At 42.4% G+C, this 20,712-nt stretch overlaps 1 protein-coding gene across 1 annotated transcript in view; it reads left to right on the top strand.

Moving 5' to 3' along the window:
• Dnajc12 (DnaJ heat shock protein family (Hsp40) member C12) overlaps positions 1 to 8,177 on the top strand; it is a 16,686-nt gene extending 8,509 nt beyond the window's left edge. Inside the window, exons 3-6 of the mRNA XM_036167166.1 lie at positions 3,708 to 3,860; positions 6,181 to 6,308; positions 6,807 to 7,008; positions 7,961 to 8,177. Coding sequence (XP_036023059.1) covers positions 3,708 to 3,860; positions 6,181 to 6,308; positions 6,807 to 7,008; positions 7,961 to 8,055 — 578 coding nt within the window. The 3' untranslated portion in view covers positions 8,056 to 8,177. The remainder of the gene's footprint in view (positions 1 to 3,707; positions 3,861 to 6,180; positions 6,309 to 6,806; positions 7,009 to 7,960) is intronic.
• The last annotated feature ends 12,535 nt before the right edge of the window (positions 8,178 to 20,712 follow it).

The raw sequence follows: 20,712 nt of genomic DNA on the forward strand, positions 1-20,712 counted from the left end.
TTGAGTGACAAGACAAATGATGTGGCCAGTAAGATCTAAAATATAATTATTTTAAAGGCTCAAACACTGCATAGTCAAGCTAAACCCAAAACCGAAACGCTGTGTTGTGAGTCAGGAAATTAACAGTAAATAAAAAGACAATGGCAATCTAGATAAAAGTGGCAACTTGGAGAGGAATTGTAGAAAAATCTACAGCTAACCTGGTATTAGCTGTCAAATTAAGGGATAGTTGAGTAGATCACCAAAAAGTAAAGAGCTGTAAACCAGAAAGCACTGGACAAGACTGGTAACTGATTCAGCAGTAGTTACAGTGTGTCGTATTTAGGAGGCTGGAGATACACTAGTGTTGACTGTAGAACAACGCTCATTAAGCAAGTGCTGAGGAATTTTGGAAAGACACAGGGAAAAGCAAAGGCTGAAGAAATGGCTCAGTGGGGAAAGTGCTTACTTGAGGACCGGAGTTCAAATCCCCAACACCACCGTAAGTGCTGGGGAGGGATGACGGCCTGTCTGTAATCTCCACTCTCAGCTGGCAGAGAAAGGAAATCCCCAGAGTAAACTGGCTACCTAGACTGTCCAGAGAGGCAACCTCTGCGTTCAAGTGAGAGACTCTTACTCAACATATAAGACAGAGAGCAATCATGGGAGACAATGTCAACACACATGAACTCACACACGAATGCACATACACATATACACACTTGTATATATGTACCTGTGAACATACATACCCATACGCATCACATTCACATGCACATGCAAAGATAAATAAATAAATAAATAAATAAATAAATAAATAAATAAATAAATAGGGTAAAGAACCTTATTTCTGACCATGTAAAGCTAAGCACTACTATATTTTTTAGATGTATTTTTATTTACGTGTATGTGCATGTATGTATGCCTGCATGAAGAATGTCACACGTGTGTGGGTGCCTTCATAAACCAGAAGAGGGCATCAGATATCCTGACCTGGAGTAACAGGCAGTTATGAGCTACCTAGTATGGGTTCTAGGAACCAAACTTTGGTCCTCAGAAATAGCAAGTGCCCACTGCCCACAGATGCCAGAAAAGGACAAGAAGAGGACAACAGAGTCCCCCCCTCCCCCCGGAAATGGAGTTACACACAGTTGTGAGCCATCATGTGAGTACTGTGAATTAAAATTGGGTCCTCTGGAAGAGCAGCCAGTGCTCTGAACCACTAAGCCCCTGTATGTAAATTTTTAATGGCCTTTAGAAATAACACAATACAGGGCTGGAGAGATGACTCAGTGGTTGGGAGCACCAACTGCTCTTCCAGAGGACCCAGGTTCAATTCCCAGCACCCACATGGCAGCTCATAACTGTAACTCCAGTTCCAGAGAACCCAGCACCCTCACACAGACATACATGCAAGCAAAACACTAATGCTCACAGAATGAAAATAAGCAAACAAAAAGAAATAACACAATACTTCCTAGGTGCAATAACTCTTTGTCACCATATATGATAGGAAGGATTGGATCCTGTTTTGTTATAGATGTCCAAGCCTTGCTGTTGTTGTTGTTTGAGTTTGTTTACTTAACAACAAAAGCTAAAGGAAGAGCTGCAGAGATAGCTGTGAAGTAGAGGGCTTCCTGCTCCTACAAAGGACCAAGTTTGGTTCCCAGCACCCACGTGTCAAGGCTCACAAGCAACTGTAATTCCAGCTCCACGCATCCAGTGCCGTCTTCATGGGAACACACACGGTATATACACAGAGAAAAGAAAATGGACACATATGCAAACAGAAATATATATATATATTGGTTTTTTGAGACAGGGTGTCTCTATGTAGTTTTGGTGCCTGTCCTGGGTCTCGCTCTGTAGCCCAGGCTGGCCTCGAACTCAGAGATCCGCCTGCCTCTGCCTCCTGAGTGCTGGGATCAAAGGCGTGTGCCGCCGCCACCACCACCGGGCTCAGAAATACATCTTAAGACTTTTTTTTTTTTTTTTCCAAGTCTTTTCGAAGAAAAGAACTTTCAATGGTCCAAAATTCAGGTACACGAACCATCTGAGAAGCACAATTATGAGAAAGCCCAGAGTGAAACGTCCATGGTAACAGAGAGGGAGATAAACAGCCACGGGCCTCTCGGAATTTCTCCTCACGGGGTTTTGTAAGCGATGACTTACCACGAATTTCTGGGTCCTTTCCCTGCAATTGCTCACTTATTCTCTAGGCTAAGTCATGAGTCTAACCCGTGAGCAGCCTGACCTTGAAAGTCCCAGGATCCCCAGAGGAAGACTCACGGTTTTCACTGAGTCAGCCAACGCTTCCCACTGCTCGAATGGCATGGACATCTGGCTCCTCCGCCAGTGGTCATAGCGGGCTCGGCTCTCGGCATTGGTCAGAATCTCCTTCGCCTTCTGCAGTCTCTGAAAAGTCTCCACTGGAAAGCAAGATAAGAAGAGATGAACACTGCGCTCCAGGAGGGTTAAACTCCAAAACCACCCACCACACACACACACACACGAAAATGCCATCATGAAACTCACTACTTTATTTGTAATGCTGGGCACGGTGGCACCCACCTCTAATCCCAGTATTAAGGAGACAGACACAGGAAGATCTCTGAGTTCAAAGTCAGTCTGGTCTGTATATAAGAGTTCCAGGACAGCCAGGGCTACATAAAGAAGCACTGTTTCAAAGAGAGAGAGAGAGAGAGAGAGAGAGAGAGAGAGAGAATGAATGAATGTGATGTACTAAATCATATATTTTTTAAATGACCTAAATGTAAGAGTCTTGTGTATTAGAAACATTTTTCCAAGATTTATTTTATTGTTTATGCAACCCCCGAGTGAGAAAAATTTGTAAATGTTAAGAGAATCCACCAGGGCCAGATGACCCAATAACAGGTTTGTTTGTTTGTTTGTTTGTTTGTTCGTTTGTTTGTTTATGCAGAATCTCACCATGCAGCCCTGGCTGGCTTGGAACTCACTATATAAGCCAGGCTAGTCTTGAATTTACAGAGCTCCACCTGCCTCTGCCTCCCAAGTGCTGGGATTAAATGTGTGCGCCATCACCGCCCGGCTCTTTTTTTCCTTTCTAATGAGTTAATTATCTCGGGTATCAATAGTAAAGCTGACTGATGCACGGGATTGTCTAGATCAGGTTGGCTTGTGTGCACGTCTATGGGGAATTACCTTTAATGGATGTGCAGGACACAGCTGAAAGTGGGCAGCACTACCCTCTGCTTTGGGGTCTGGACTGTATAAAGAAGGGAAAGCTCTCTGAGTACTAAGCATGCATGCATCCATTTCACTCCGTTTTGGGGGGTTTTTTTCCCCTTTGTTTTTTAAAAAGATTTATTTATTATGCATACAGTGTTCTGCCTGCATGTATGCCTGCAGACCAGAAGAGGACACCAGATCTCATTATAGATGGTTGTGAGCCACCATGTGGGTGTTGGGAATTGAACTCAGGACCTCTGGAAGAGCAGCTCTTAACCTCTGAGCCATGGCTGCTCTTCCAGAGGTGTCCTCTTCTGGCGTGCAGGCAGAACAGTGTATACTTAATAAATAAATCTTTAAAAAAAAAAAAAAAAAAAGATCTAAGGTCTTGAGTCACTCTGTTCCTGATGTGACCAACAGCTTCAAGTTCCTGCCTTGACTCCCCGCAAATGATAAACTGTAACCTGGAATTGTAAGCTAAAATAACCCCTTTTCTCCTCTAACTTGCTTTTTGCCAGGGTATTTTATCACAGCATCAAAAATGAAGTTCTTACATGGGACTGTAAGAGATGGAGATGGAGAAAAATGGGAAAACAGGGTGCACATCAGAAAGAGCGTGTCTCTGAATGTCCAGCAAAGACGGGTGAACAATGGCTTTGCATATAATAAGGGTGAGTCCATTTCCATTCCTGCTGTTTTGATAAAAAACGCTGACAAATGCAACTCAGGAAAGAAAGGGCTTGTTTTGGCTCACAATTTGAGGGTAGAGTCCATCAGGCCAAGAGTCCTGGGACAAGAACTCGAGGCAGCTGGTGGTCACAAGACTCAGTCAGGAATCAACCAGGGATGAACACCCCTGCTCGGCCTCCTCCTCCTTCGTGAAGTCCAGGACTCCAGCCCGGGAATAGCGCCACCCTCCTTCAGCCTCAATCTTCTCGCCTCAATTAACCTAATCAAGATAACCCCTGACAGCCGGGTTGTGATGGCGCACACCTTAAATCCCAGCGCTCTGGAGACAGAGGCAGTCAGATCTCTGTGAGTTCAAGTCCAGCCTGATCTACAGATCTAGTTCCAGGACAGCCTGGCAAAAAAAAAAAAAAAACAAAATAATGAATTAATTAGGTTAATTAAAAATAAAGATTAATATATGGACATATTCAGGTAAAGAGAACACAGCACTGTTCTTAAAAAGAGACAATGGTTGGTTACAAATAAACATTGTCATGGTAACACTTCAGTGGCTGGTGAAAATGAACTACAAGTTGACACAGACAGTACATTCCAGTGCCCCACACACACAAATGTATGCTGACTGTTGTTAGGAAAGACCCGTCATGTTCCTCTCCCCTGAGGCCATCCAATAGCAAAACCAGAGGGTCTTTGGAGGGCTGGAAGGTGAGCTCAGCAGTTAAGAGCACTTGCTCCTCCAGAGGACCCAAACTTGACGCCAAGCATCCATGTCAGGTATCTGACAATCAATTGTAACTCTAGCTCAGGGAATCTCATGCCTTCTTCTGGCTTCTTCAAGCAAACACACACACACACACACACACACACACACACACACACACACACACACAAATAAATAAAATTAAATAAAATAAATAAATAAATAATAAAATCTTTTTTTTTTTTTTTTTTTTTTTTTTTTTTTTTTTTGCATTTTGAGAGGTGTCTCTGGATATCCCTGGCCATATTAGAACTTGCTCTGTAGACCAGACTAGCCTTAAACTCACAGAGATTCCCCCTGCCTTAGCCTCCCAAGTTTTGGGATTAAAGGTATGTCCACTACTATCCCACAAAAAAATAAAATAAAATCTTAAAAAAAAAGAAAGAAAAAGAAAAAACAGAAGGCAGGTATGGTGGGGCATGCCTTTAACCCCTAGCACTTAAGAGACAGGCAGGTGGATCTCTAAGTTTGATGCCACCCTGGTCTCCATAGTGTGTTTCAGGCAGCCAAGGCTACATAGTGAGACACTGTCTTTAAAAAAATAAAAAATAAAAAAAATCACCATGGGGGTGGTGGCACACGCCTTTAATCCCAGCACTCGGGAGGCAGAGCCAGGTGGATCTTTATGAGTTAGAGGCCAGCATGGGCTACAGAGCGAGATGCAGAAAAGGGGCAAAGCTACACAGAGAAACCCTGTCTTGGGGGGAGGGGGGGTAACCTCATTGAATAAAAAAAAAAAAGTTCAGCCCCAAAAAGCACTCCTCACACAAGCCTGGAAGCCTCAACTCAGTTTGACCTCTAGAACCCACACAAAGGTGGAAGCAGAACACTGACTCCAAAACTGTCCTTTGACCACCCATTCATGCCATGGCACACATACACATATCCACATACGTCATCACCACTATCATCATTTTTAATGTAAAGAAAAACTTGGAACCGTAAATAAGAAAATGCAGGTGCTATACACAGTTGAGGTCCTATTGTGTAACAGTTTCCTCCAATACCGAAACATTCCACCCTGCAGGGAAGCTCTGAGCAGGAAGAGAAATGACTCAAAATGGCTTCAGGAAGTCCCTGAAACTGACCAGATTCACTAATCCCCTCCTTGCCAGAGTAAGCAATAAATTCTTAGGTGCTCTCTCTTGGCCACATGCTAGCGTGCGCGCTCTCTCTCCCTCCCTCCCTCCCTCCCTCCTATCCTTTCTCTCTTTATCTATGTCTCTCCCTCTGTTTCTCCCCAATAAATAAATCTTTAAAAAAAAACCCTCATGGTTCATCAAGTTGGACTTGAGTGATATGGGTACTTTGGTGTGTACCTACAGTGGTGTACTTTTGGTGGCTCCCTATCTGGGGTGAGGAGACGTTGTGCAGCATTCAGAGGACAACTTGCAAGAGTCGGTTCTCTCCTTCCACCATGTGCATAATTCCAGGTATCAGACTCAGGTGGTAGAGTTTGGTGGCAAGCATCCTTACCCACTGAGCCATCTTGCCAGCCTTCAGCTCCACTCTTGCGTCCGTCATCCTTTGATTAACTGTAGTGCGTGGGAAGCACCTGCATTCCGAGCTTAAGTACAGTTTGGATTTTTCTTCTGACTACTTCTGTACTTGGAATCAGTGGAGACAAGAATCTGATGATGAAACATTTAATTTTGATTTATTCATATGGGTGAGGCAGACTACTATATCTCAGAACATCTTTTCGCTGGCGGCTTTCATGGAAGCATGAAACTGAGTGTCACCCAGGGCCATTCATTCTGAGCACCTGTCTAGACAGACCACAGACACTTTGATTTGGAGAGAGAAGCCCTGTTTACAGGTTTCTTGGTGGCCTGAGTTGGATTCCCAGAGCCCCACTGATGGAAGGAGAGACTAAGCTCCTGAAAGCTGTCTTCTGCCCCAGCCCACAGGCACCACCCCGATTAATAACCACATGTCAGGAACAAACCCCAGGGCTGGAGAGATGGCTCAGAGGTTAAGAGCACCGGCTGCTCTTCCAGAGGTCCTGAGTTCAATTCCCAGCAACCACATGGTGGCTCACAACCATCTGTAATGAGATCTGGCGCCCTCTTCTGGCGTATAAGGCATATTGTATACATAATAAATAAATCTAAACAAAAACAAAAACCCCAAATGATAGTTATATGTCTACTCTTACTTAATCTAGTCAATGCACTGGGCTGTCAGAAGCAAGAAAGACTTGATGCTGGAAGGGACTGACCAGACCTGTACCAGCACAGTTCAAAACAAGGAACGGAACGAGCAGAGAGAAACCAACAGAGGAGAGCCAGATTCAACCACAGAGAGGAGGCAAAAGGAATCTGGGTCCCCAGAGAAGGCCAGCTCCCCCCAAAACCCAGGTTCTCCAGGTAAGCTATGTCACCTATATTTTCACAAGAAAAGACTGTAAGTCAGAAAGCAAGTCTCAGCTTGCTCCAGTATGCACAGCAATGTCAACTTAAGAATTGGTTTAGCATCTTTAAAAATCATTTTAAACAGGATCATGTTAACTATGTGGACTAGACTGGGTTAGGACTCAAGAGATCTGCTGGCCTCCGCCTCCTAAGTGCTGGGAGAAAAGTACCACCATACCCAGGGTTACTTTTTTTTTTTTTTTTTTCTTCAAGACAAGGTTTCTCTGTAGCCCCAGCTTTCTTGAGCTCACTCTGTAGACCAGGCTGGCCTCAACCTCACAGAGACTCACCTGCCTCTGCCTCCTGAGTACTGGGATTAAAGATGTGCACCACCATGGTCCAGCTAGGTCACTTTTTAAGAAGGGACATGAAGTAAGCAGGTAAGGAGTCAGCCTGGGAGAAGCTGGGGAGAGGAATATCTCTCTATGATCAAAATATACTGTACAAAATTCCCAAAGAATTAATAAAAATATTATTAAAATATTTTTATATTTAATTAATTTAACTAATCAGGAGAGGATGATTATTAAGCAAGTGAAGTCCTCATACATATAAATTATAATTTCTGTTCATAAGAATTCCAAAGTATGGTTAGGGTGAGGTAATCTGTTTCTATAAAATATGAATAATTTGCTGGGTGTGGTGGTGCATGACTTTAATCTCAGTACTCAAGAGTTAGAGGCAGGAGGATCTCTGTGAGTTCCAGGCCAGCCTGGTTGTCATAGCGAGTTCCCAGGTCAGTCAGGACTGCCTGCTGAGACCCTGTCTTCCAAAAAAGACTAATTCATACCGGAGCCTCACTCCCCCTGCTTGCTTGCAGTGGAGGCTTATCCCCAAGCGGTTTTACTCTGTAATTCCATTCTTCTCCTGCCTCTGACTTGAAGTGTTTCTCTTCCCTCTCCTAAAGGTCTGTCCGATTTGAACTACGGCCACCTTCGTTTCCGCTGGTCTGGCGATGCTCCCTCAGAGCTCCTGAGGAAGTTCAGGAACTATGAAATCTGAAGTGTTGCTGCTCTGTGAGAGAGGCAAGGCGTGGCCTTTGCTGCCAGTGTGCCATTTTTTGTTGTTCACGTCTTAAAAATGTGTTTGTGAAGGCTGGGTGGTGGTGGTACAGGCCTTTAATCCCAGCACTAGGGAGGCAGAGGCAGGCAGATCTCTGAGTTCGAGGCCAGTCTGGGCTACAGAGGGAGTTCTAGTCTCCAAAGCTGCACAGAGAAACCCTGACTTGAAAAACCAAATAAATAAATAAGTAGATAAGCAAACAAATGAATAAATATGTTGTTCAGGGTGGTTAGGTCCTCCGTCCTTGAACCGTGCTCACATGTGCTTTATTTATTTTGTGCTGGGGACTGAACCCAAGACTCCCTGATACACTCTGTACCACTGACTCTTGCCTCCTGCCCCTCAACATGTTGTTCAACTGGGAAAATTGTTGTAAGCCTAGTTTCTTTCAATATTTGAGTAAACTATGGTTCTTAGATCCAAGTAGTTTGTAGCTTATGTGTTTTCCTGTTAATGCTATTTGTAGATATCTGTTAAAAATCATTCCCTGTTGGTGTACCATGACATACAAAATGTCTTCTGGATTTTTGTCTGAATTTCGTAGACTGAAATAAACCATTTCTCCAAAGTTCATAAATGTGTTTATGATGCAACTGTACTCCTTCATTCATACTTTGATGTGGATTTTTGGGTAGAGTCTCACCATGTAGCACAGGATGGCCCTGAACTCTATGTACTTATCCTCCAATCTTCTTCTTTTTTTTTTTTTTTTGTTTCTGATGGACTGGCAAGATGGTTCAGCAGGTAAAAGTGGTTGCTACCAAGTCCTGAGCCCCTTTCTGGATGAGCTTTTAAGCATAAAAAAACACATCCTGGGTTGTTGATATACTGCAGTGTGTGGTGTTTACCCACCAACCCCACAGCTCCCCAGAGTTTTCTTGAGTGGGAGCAGCAGGAAATGTTAGATAGAAGGATTTATATTGTGGAGATAAACAGATAGAAAATATAGGATAGCTAGGGAGGACCTGGAACCTTTTCCAATGGGCCCTGACTGTCTCTGCTCCAGGGTATTTATAGAGACGCCAAGGGGTGGAGCAAAAGACCTCCTCCCCCAGCACAGCCAAGTGCAGACCATCTTAGACACCTGCACTCAGGCCCATGACCCTAATCATCCTCTATGTGGACCTGCTGGGTAAAGCCACGAGGAACCCGAAAACGGGCTTCCACAGGTCCCCCTTTCTTTTTTTAAAAATATATTTATTTATTAAATTGTTTTTTCATTTTACATACAAACCCCAGTTCCCCCTCCTTCCCCTTCTCCTGCCTCCTCACCTCCCTCCCACTCTGCCCCCATCCACTCCTCAGAGTGGGTAAGGCCTCCCATGGTAGTCAACAAAGTCTGGCATACCAAGTTGAAGGAGAGCCTAGCCCCTCCCCATGTTATCAAGGCTGAGAAAGGTATCCCTCCACAGGGAATGGGCTCCAAAAAGTCAGTTCATGCACCTGGGATAAGTCCTGGTCCTGCTGCCAGGGACCCCACGAACAGATCAAGCCACACAACTGTCACCCACATTCAGCGGGCCTAGTTCAGTCCCATGCAGGTTCCCGAGCTGTGTCAGTCCAGAGTCAGTGAGCTCCAACTAGCACCTGTCAGCTGTCTCGTGGGTTTCCCCATCATGATCTTGACTGCCCCCTCTTTTTTTTTGAATGCTGAATGCCATTTATTGAAGGAGGGAGGAGCCCCTTTCTTTTTTTCTTTTTTTTTCTCTCGAGACAGGGTTTCTTTGTAGCTTTGGAGGCTGTCCTGGCACTTGCTTTGTAGACCAGGCTGGCCTCGAACTCAGATCCACCTGCCTCTGCCTTCCGAGTGCTGGATTAAAGGCGTGCACCACACGGCCCGGTGCCCCTTTTTTAAATATATATATAAAAAACTCATTATTAATAGCTTACAGCAATCTCCATAGCTGTTACATTTCCCAGTATCGGAGTAGAGGATGATATAGCTGGCATTTCTTTTTTGAATTAGGTCCAAGGTAACTACAGCAATCTTTAGCTGCATCAAGCCCTTTCTAAACCAAAACTTAATGCAATTGCAAACTTAACTTCATCATTACCATTAACATGTTAACATAAATATTGCTACACATAGTCACAATTCTCCCAGTCTTACAACTCAAAGCAAACTCTTAACAGAACCATTTGAATTAGCATATGTGGTGCTATATATAGTTAACAATTTTCTCAGTCTTACATCTTTAACTCTTAATCATTTGAATTTTCTTGCTAACAGAACATAGGAAAAACTTCTGATGTATTCACAATATTCCCTTAATTCCACAAAACCAGGGTGCATTAATACCAATAGGTTAAACATAATTTCTTCAAACGTAATTCAACCTTAATTCACTCATAACCCCTCCTTTTCTTTATAATTTTTTAAACAAAATCTCAAACCTGGTTAGAAAAAAACCCAAACTTATACAACTCCTACAAACCCATATTGAAAAGCAATATTCTCAATCTAACCATTAACACTTTGAAAACTTTTAGCAAAACATCCAAAAGCAGTTTCTTAATAAAACTCATTACACTTTAAAAGTAGTCTCAGGTTGGGGATTTAGCTTAGTGGTAGAGCGCTCGCCTAGCAAGCGCAAGGCCCTGTGTTCGATCCTCAGCTCAAAAAAAAAAAAAAAAAAGGAGTCTCTTAGTATACCCCATTTGCATTTCTTACTTACAAAACATGACATTAATCCACTCAAAGAAGAAAATACTTTTTAAGTTAAATAGACTAAGGAATATTAACCCTTCCTTTTCTTTATAATTTTTTAAGCAAAATCTCAAACCTAGTTAGAAAACCCAAACTTTTCTGTTTAAACAGTTCCATTTGTAACACAAATCCAGTTCCATAAGTAATTCCATTTTTACATAAGCAGTTCCACAAAACAATTGCATTTTTAACACAAAACAATTCATGAATCACCACTGTTAAAGCATATATGCATACACAAAATTGCATCTTTAGTCTAGGTAGGAACAATACATTTCTTCATTTAAACAGTTCCATTTTCAACACAAATTCCAGAAAACAGTTCCAAGGTCATTACTATAAGTAAATTTAAAATTATCCTATTGCAGTGAAATCACTAGTGTTCATTTCATTTCTTAATTCCCAAAATTCAAATGATAAATTCTGGTACAAGCCTTCCACATATGAAGAAATCCATAACCAAAATCTTTTTGTAGTTTTATCTCATTATTTTAAGTTCAAAAAGTTAAAAAAAAAAAAAAGCAAATTCTGGTATTGGGCTTTCACTTCCAAATATGAAGAGACGTTTTACAACCAAAACTTCTTGCAGTTAACAATTTAGTTCAAACATGCGTCTCTGCAGTTTTTATATTCTCAAGCCAGAAACCTTTTTAGTTACAGTAGCATTTTAAACCTCACCGTTTCTGATGTTAGCTCAGATTTTTCTGTGTTGTTGATTTTCCATGGATCTCAGCTGCAGATGCCTTGTGCTGGTTCTGGTGTCCACCATTCTTAGCTCCTTAGCTGCTTCTGGAGCTCTTGAAACCATTCAGACCGCCTGCTTTTCAGGCTACTAGGACACTACCTTCTGTGTCTCAGGTTCTTTCACCATGTACATTAAGTATAGATTCACACTCAATATTTACACTTTTTCACAAACTCACAAATAACATGTGCTTAAGCATAAATTCACACTCAACATTTACACACTTTTACAAACTCACATATAACATATTAACATCTATTTATACTCTTTAAGGAAACTATAGAACTACTTAGCAAATATATTTCTTATTACTTCTTATATACTTCTTATTCATTCCATTTTATTTCTTATTTAAACTTAGATTTACAGCTAGCATCTTTACTTCTTACAAGCTTATTAAGACTATCTTAGATCCTTCTTGCAAGCTTATAGTCTTAAAGGAACTCTGTAGATCTATTTTACAAATTTGTATAGAGCTACCATTAGCATATATTTAGCTTAGCAAACACCTAAAGATTTCTTAACACAGATCTAATAAGACAGAATAATTTCTACAAACTCACATCTTATTTATCTTTTTCTACTTACTCTTAATTATCACAGTCTCTATTGTTAACTAGACAGGAAGTACATACATCATTTCTAAAGTTTAGAGTTTATAGTCAGCTTTGGTATACAACACTGGGATTTAGTGAGTGTTGTCATAATAGATTTGTGATACTTGTTGCTAAAGGACTGTAACATTGGGATGAAGCCACACCCCAAAGTTGCAAGTTCTCTCAGCCTTTCAGAAACTGGCAGAGATGCACTGTCAGCAGTAAACAGTTTTTAACTAGAGGCTGTCCCTTCACCCAAATTCATAATAGCTCCCCTAAGTGTTTCAATTCAGACGAACGTTTCTATTACAGCAGTACTTTTGGTTTGTTCTACCGAAAAACTTCACTTCACCCTGAAGGTGAAATTACTGTGTTTAGCTGTTGTAAAGCTCTTCGCAAAATAGTGCACAGCTATTAGGTGGTATAAAGTATTTTTCTACAGGAGCTAGTAAAGCCAAAATTGGCACATCTCCAAACTCTATTTCCAGTGACAACACCTCAGAAACACTAAGCCACTTTCAATTCTGGTTCCTTTATAGGAACGTCATTGGAGCTGACCTTCCTTAGTTCCACGCTCCTTACCAAACGCCCCGGTAACCACCGAGCTTCATTCTCCTCTTGTGAAAAAACAAACACGTTCTTGACCCCATGTCAACACAGGATCAGGACCCTTCCATAATCTTGAGCAGGGATCTTTCCATTTCACTTGAACAAAAGTCGCTTGGATGCCACTGTGCCAAAATCTGTGGCAGACTGCTCATGGACATCCATATTCAAAAAGTTCAGATCAAAAAGAGTGTGATTTAATGCATTATGTGGCGATTGAGGGTAAATTTCTTCCTTTTCTATTTTTATTTTTTGAAGTTGTATTTTAAGACTGCTATGAGCCCTTTCCACAGTACCTTGTCCCTGAGGATTATAAGGAATACCTGTTTTATGTACGATTTCCCATTGGGTACAAAATTGTTGAAATGCCTTACTGCTATATCCAGAACCATTATCAGTTTTAACAACTTTTGGTATACCCATATACGAAAAACACTTCAAGTGGTGCATAATTACATGTTTTGTAGCTTCCCCAGGTTGTGCACTAGCCATTAAAAATCCTGAATAAGTGTCAATGGTCACATGTACATATTTTAATTTGCCAAATTCTACAATATGAGTAACATCCATCTGGCATAGATAATTAGGAAGAAGACCTCAAGGGTTTACCCCTAGGTGAGGGACAGGAAGATATTTTGGACATACCCCACATCGTTTAACTATTTGACGAGCTGCCTCTTTGGTAAGATTGAATTGCTTTCTTAAGCTTTTGCTATGTTGATGATGAAGAGCATGTGACTGTTGAGCCATTTCCACTTGGGATAATGCTACTATCTTTGTTAACTTATCAGCCATTGCATTACCCTCAGCTAAAAGACCAGGAAGATTGGAGTGAGCGCTAATATGGTCCACAAAGCATGGCAGCTTTCTTTTGTGGAATAGCGTCTTGAATTTGTTGAAACATTTTTTTGACTTGATTGTTGTTAGTTCCAATTATTTTCACCAGAACTGTTACTATTCAAAGGAGTCAAGAACATAGATGTTCTTTCATGAAACATATCCTTCATTAGCTTACTTTGAGAAAAAGCATTTTCAGGATTTAGTATTTTCACTTCATCAGCTTTAACTCCTGATATTATTAGCAGCTGTAATATTTAGCATTGATTTCTTATAAGGAACTTTCAGGTGAAGCAACTGTTTTGTAAGACAGCTAGATTTTCTGAAGTTTGTTCCCCCCATCTATAAAGCAGTCATTTCTTTTTGAATGCCTGTTTCCTTTGTCTCCCTTATTAGATTTGCAAAGGAATCACTCATGGCAGGCTGTTTGTTCACGAGGTAAAGGATTTTTAGTTTCACATAAGTTTCTTCATATCTAAGACAACGTTCAGTGTATAAACTGCTTTCCCTTGTTTTAAGGATTTTAAAGTGGCTTGTTTGCTCTTATAGGTAGCCTTTTATCTGATCTGAGTTCAAGAGGTAAGAGTAAGCTTTCTCGCATTGCTTTGAGAAGAAACTTCATTCTGAGCTGAAAAGTTTTTAGACTGTATCGCCATCTATAGCTGAAAAACTACACTTCCCAGAATGCATTTCTCTTCATCAGCTCACTGTTAGGAGCTACTTTATGGACTCCATTTCCCATAACTCTTTTTGGGTCCGGGAGTCAACTGGTTCTCTTTTACTGGGCTTATTTTAGAAGTTTTGCTTTTCCAATAAGACATTTGAACCAAGTGTTTTAAGTTTTCAATTATGGGACATCAGAAGATTTCTGTTCTGAGCTGGCTTCAACAGATGTCTCTCCATTTGACACTGGATCCAAATCAGAACCGTACCTGCCTCATTAGTGCGCATTGAGGTGGGCCATTCCTGATAGCAACATTTCTCAGGGCTTGTGTTTGCCTTAGCCAGTCAGTGAAAAACAAACTTTTACAACAGAGCTTTTCTACAGCTCCTTTAGAGAGACTTTCTCCCACTGATTTTATTCTCATTTTGCTTGTCGTTCCCCCCCCCCCCCCCCCCCCCACTACCAGATGCAGAGCTTCAGGTATCTGTCTGCGGCTCTGTACCTCTGCTAGCTGCCTTTGGAGGTAGGGGCTTTTTTTTTTTCTCCCCCAATCGGCCTCAAATTCTAGCAGCTTTTTCAGGTCATGCATTTTCCGGGGAGGATTATGTCCCTTCTGTTTCTTCAGAGTCTTTCTCCCAGACAGTTCCCACTTTGGTCTCAATTTATCCCTTCTACCCCAGAAACATTTCCCAATGCCACAGTGACAGCTTTTTTGCTTCTGAAGGTAGGGGCTTTAGTCCGTTTCTGTTTTCGGGGTCTGGGTGGTTTGCATACAGACTGAAAATCTGACAAGGGAGGTTTTTTGCCATTTCTGAACTCCCATTAGGACAGGTGTTTTGCATCATCAGGCCTTCACCTGGTCCAGTCCCCCAGTGGGTTGTGTTTGGGTGCTCAAGGACAGAGCTTATGCCAGAGGCAGTCACCCCTCAAGGCTACACTCCCTCATCTCTGGGGAGTCAGTTGAAACAAAGCTTTTCTCAAAGAGATGCTTTCTCCGACAGAAAAGCAAACTTTACTCCTGGATAGTTCTGTTCTGCCCTGGCTGGGCTCTTTCCCCAGACAGCGTTCTGACTCCGCAGCACAACTGCTTCAGACACAGTTCAGCTTTCCTGCTTTCCCAGAAAGGTCCTTTCTCTGGTAGGAAAGCTTTTCTCAGATTTTTTTTTGTAGCTGTGGACCTATCAACCCGGGACTTGTAAGAAAGCGGACAACTCTGCCATTCCCACCGGCTTTAGCTTTGTTCATAAGCAATCTTCCCCTGGGTCCTGCCATCCTCCTGCCTCAGCTCCAGGAAGTTTGCAACTGCAGGAACCCTAGTATCCCTAAAATGCTCTCCAACTCAGAGATGCTGACTAGTCACCTCTGGATTTTTGGTCAGAAGTAAGGATATAATGCTAATAGAGTTTGCATTGCTTCAGGGGATCTTTGCCTTAGGAGGATTAGGAGCACCTTTTCCTTCTGAAATGCTCACTCAGAAACAAAACCCGTGATACCTCAGCTCAGCAGTAACTGAAAAGCTTTGCTTTTTTGCTTTTCTCGGGTAAAGTTTCATGCCCTTTTGGGTTCTCTGTAGCTCTTTACCCACACACACCCAGCATTTTCCTCAGGGGACTTGGACCCACTGTCTTTTACTAGCTGGAAGAGGTTTTTAGGAACTTGTCCTTGCCTCCTGCATTGCAGGGATGATTTTTAAAGCTTGAAAGAGAACTTTAGAGCGGGTTTTGCCCTCTGAAGAGGTTTGTTGTTTTCCCTTAGAACTAATCACAGGTGTTCTTATACTAATATCTTCAGGTGATTCTAATTTTTGTTCTTCTGAGGGAGAATTCTGAAAGGCTTTAGTTTTTAAATTTAAGAGAAAGATTAAGGCTTTTTAGAGAGGTTTTCCCCGAAAAGCTTTTCAGTTTAAGAGAAAGATTTTTTCCCCAGAAGAGAAAGACCAACTTTTCCCCAAAACTTCCCAACTTTAAATTTTGCCTTTTTACACCCGCATTTTTGCCTCAGGGAGAAATCACTTTCTCCTGCCGCTTGGATTTAGCATTTCAGCTGTCCCCAGGTCAAAAGCTTCCATAGGAAACTTTTCCCCCCTATAAGCTCAAAGAAGAGCTTTTTTTTACTACCCATAAAGCTCAAAGATTTTTTTCTTCCCCAGTTTGCATTCCAAGCTCCCAAGTTAGAAAATTGAAGAGTTTTTCTGTCTAGTTGCTTTTAATTTTTTCTACATGATCTTATATTTCTAAGTTACTACCCTATGTCTTATATTTTTCACAGAAAGAAATTGAGAAAGGGATAGAAGATAGAAATATATATATATATATATATATATATATATATATATATATATATTTTTTTTTTTTTCCCAATAACACTGGCATGCCACTTTCTACTGGCAGGGTTGACTCACACTTTCGCCAAAAACTCTGTAATAAAACTATTGTTTTCCTTTTTCTTTAATCCCCATTACTTTGTCTTTAGTCCCTGTTCATTTTTCTTTAGTCCCCCTTTTTTTCTTTTCTCCTTTTTTTGTCTTTAGTCCCTGTTCAGGCACCATTGTGTGGGGTGTTCACCCACCAACCCACAGCTCCCCAGAGTTTTCTTGAGTGTGAGCAGCAGGAAATATTAGATAGAAGGATTTATAGTGCGGAGATAAACAGAAAATACAGGAGAGCCTAGAGAGGGCCTGGAATCTATTCCAACGGGCCCTGACTGTCTCTGTCCCAGGGTATTTATAGAGACCCCCAAGGGGTGGAGCAAAAGACACTCCAGTTAACAAAAACAGAAGCCAAAAAGACAGGGTTAGTTCAATTAGAGACTTTCCCAGAACTATGGACTTGGATGGACGAGGTCTTTGTGTTCATTTTGGCAGATGATGCTGTCTACATGCTGAGTTTTACAGCCTGAGTGGTACTTCCATCATGGAGGCAGTTGTGCTAAGGTCTGGGGCCCTGTTCCATCCCCCACTGGTCTTAGTGAAGGAGTCAAGTTGTGGAATCATCCTGCTCTAAAGAGGTGTAGTTGGCCCTAAATCCAGTTCATTTTATTGAATTGATACATAATGGGCCCTATTGTTTAAGATGCGCGGTCCCACTGTTAATCCAATCAGAATGAGACTTGGAGGCCCAGCCAATGCTGACTTCAGTTAGCTAGGGGGACCGAGGGTGTAGAGGATGCTACCAATGGTCTTTGTCTCTTTTTCCTTTTTGAGTTTTTTCCCCCAACCATGGCAAGGTTTTTTGTTTGTTTGTTTGTTTTTGTTTTTGTTTTGTTTTGTTTTTTAATTACTTTTGATCAATTAGCATAGACATAATGGTCAAAGCCATGTGTAGTCCCCCTTAGCTCATGAGAAGTCTAAGCCTCTCTGATTTTCTAGGACCATTTCTGCAAGGGAATCTAACTGTTGCTTTAATTCAGAAATGGGAGCTTTTAATACCTATCGGTTTTGATCAACTTGTCTACTTAGTGTTTAAAAAGTTTTATCTCCCATGATAAAGGCTGATGTGTCTATGGCTCTTGAGTCATGGATGCTGTGCTAAACAGGACAGACATAGCTCTCGCTCGCTCTCTCTAGTCCAGGGTCCATATTAAAATGTGCATTTCCCTTCTTTCTCATTATATAGGTTTATCTGGGGCACAATGTATACTAAGGGTCCCCTGGACCTGGAGCTACATTTGATTATGAGCCACTGTGTGGGTGCTGGGAATTGAACCCAGGTCCTCTGCAAGAGCAGCAAGTGCTCTACCTGCTGAGCCATCTCTCCAGCCCTAAGGCACATAGTCTTGAGAGCATTATACTGTGATAAATGCTGTGCTAAAGTTAGGTTTATTTTCTCAAGAGGAGTTGAAGGCCAGTGAGATGGCTCAGTGGTGAAGGTACCCCCTGTTAAGTTCTATTTCTCAGACCCACACAATGGAAGGAGAGAACCGACTCCCAGAAGTTGTCCTCTGACTTCCACAGACACCATGCCTACACACATACACACACATACACACACACACACACAGAGACACACACACAGAGACACACAGACACACACACAGAGACACACACACACACAGAGAGAGAGAGAGAGAGAGAGAGAGAGAGAGAGAGAGAGTAAATTGATAAAAGGGCTTGCTACTGTAGTGAAGTAAGACACACATGAGAACATTTATGTCTAAAGGAGAATAGTAAATTAGTTTAGGTAGTATGGTTAGAACATGACAACTACGCACCACTGTTATTAGTCACTATTTTTTATTAAATTATCTTTTATTAAGTTGTGGGCTAATTAATTGAATTGTAGCCTCTCTCAATTGTAGTTCTCTTTCTCAGAGATACTTTTGAAAAAAAAATTGTGTGTGTGTGTGTGTGTGTGTGTGTGTGTGTGTGTGTGCGCGTGTGCGCTTGCTTGCTTGCTTGCTTGCTTGCTTGCTTGCATTGGAGTGTGGAGGTCAGAGGCCTCCTTTGTGGAGTTGATTCTTTTCTGCCTTTTTGTGGGCCCCTGGGACTCAGGTCAGGGCTGTATAGTGAGAGCTAGCCCAGGCACTGGTTCTTGTATATTTTCTTTCCTTATGTGTGGGTCTCCTTCTTCCTTGGGGACTCCGGTCTGAGAGGGAGGAGGGAACAGAAGAGAGTGAGCAGGGTTCAGACGGCTTTCGGGAGACAGTTTCAGTGAGGCAGTCCAGCTTTATTCCAGAGTGAGGGGAAATATAGAGGCTGGACACAACCGCTGGGGCATCACCTCATTTGTGTTTTGCGGCATGGGCCCACCATACAGCTGGAGCCCAATACCTGATTATCAACCTGATAATGTAAAATTAAATTAATTATGGGCAGCTGGGGGGAGAGCATCTGCAGAGATCTGTGTCCCAGGCCACGCTTGAGAAAGGTCAGGCAACCAGGTTTAGGGACAGCTTCCAGATAAGGTCAGGCCTCGGGGCCTAGAGACACTGTCCAGATAGGGGAGGAGCCCAGCAGTAAAGGGAGTCCCCCATTTGGCACCAAGCTCAGAGGGCTGTCCGGACAAGGTGGACTGCAGCCCTAAGTCCGGGTACTCCAAACCTAAGTCCGGGTACTCCAACCCTTACATCGTCTATACAGCTCTAACCACTCGGGTTTCCGTTCTTGCGTCAAGGGCAGCTCATCACCTCCGTAGCCATAAAGCCTCCACTTTCTCATGCCTGGCTTGAACCAAGAGTTACTTCGTTTGTACTTTATTGATTCCTGCTCAGGCGGTTTATCTTTCATCTCTCTATTTATTTATTTGGGTTTTTCGAGACAGGGTTTCTCTGCATAGCCTTGGAGCCTGTTCTGGAAATCACTCTGTAGACCAGGGGCTGCCCTCAAACCCATAGGCTGCCTCTGCCTCCCGGGTGCTGAGATCAAAGGCGTGCGCTACCATTGCCTGGCCTTTATTTATTTATTTATTTTTGAGGCAGGGTTTCACCATATTATACAGCTGACCTTGACTTATGGTCTTCCTGTCTCTCCTCAGTGCTGATATGACAGGCTTGTGCCTGGGGATTTATTGCCTTTTTTTTTTTTTTTTTTTTTTTGTAATCACAGGTAGCACTGTAATGAATAGTTTCATGTAATGTCTCTTGTATGTGAAGTACACCTGTGGGGTAAATACCTATCTCCGGACTTTTTGTGTCACGAGAATGTGTGAGCATTTAGAATTTGGTTACTCTATCCTTTAAAAAAAAAAAAAAGAGATTTATGTCAGTACCTGCAGAGGCCAGAAGAGGGCGTCAGACACCCTGGAGCTAGAGTTGCCAGCAGCTGCAAGCTACCCCATGTGGGTACTAGGAACTGAGCTTGGCAGAGCAGAAAGCATCCTTAACCACTGGGCTGTCCCTCACCAGCCTCGAACTCACAGGGATCTGCCCACCTCCACCTGCTAAGTACCGGGATTAGAGGTGCATGCCGCCACGCCGGGCTGGTTACTGTGTTCCGTAAACAAACAGCAAATGCGGTTGGCTAGTTTTCACAGGTCTCACGGTGGTCACGGGGTTGAAAAGCACCGGGAAGGAGTGTTTGTTCACTGTCAGCAGAGTTTTGTACTCCAGCCTTGGCTTTGTTGTATCAGACGGAACAGTTTAGCAATCGCCTCCCCTCGCCCCTCAAAGGGAGCCCAAGATATGACAATAAAGCCAGAGTACACACACACATTTCTTGTGGCACTTTCCACAGAGAGAGGATAACAGGGCCTTTCTCATCCACGTCGTGGTGTTCACCTGTCTTCTGTGGGTCCTGAAGTGTTGAGCTATAATTCTGAGACCTTCCGTTTTTTTTTAAAGTAAAAGCGACTCAATAGTGCTGCTTCGGAACACTGAGGCGGTGTTCACCGTTGCTTTTAAATCCATATAGTTTTCCAGTGTCCCTTGGACATATTCCCGGCTTCCAGAAACAGTCCCTTGATGAGGACATTAGAAATGCAAACACAGATGACACAGAGAGAGAGAA

This window comes from Onychomys torridus, chromosome 18 (assembly GCF_903995425.1).
Source record: "Onychomys torridus chromosome 18, mOncTor1.1, whole genome shotgun sequence".
NCBI lineage: Eukaryota > Metazoa > Chordata > Mammalia > Rodentia > Cricetidae > Onychomys > Onychomys torridus.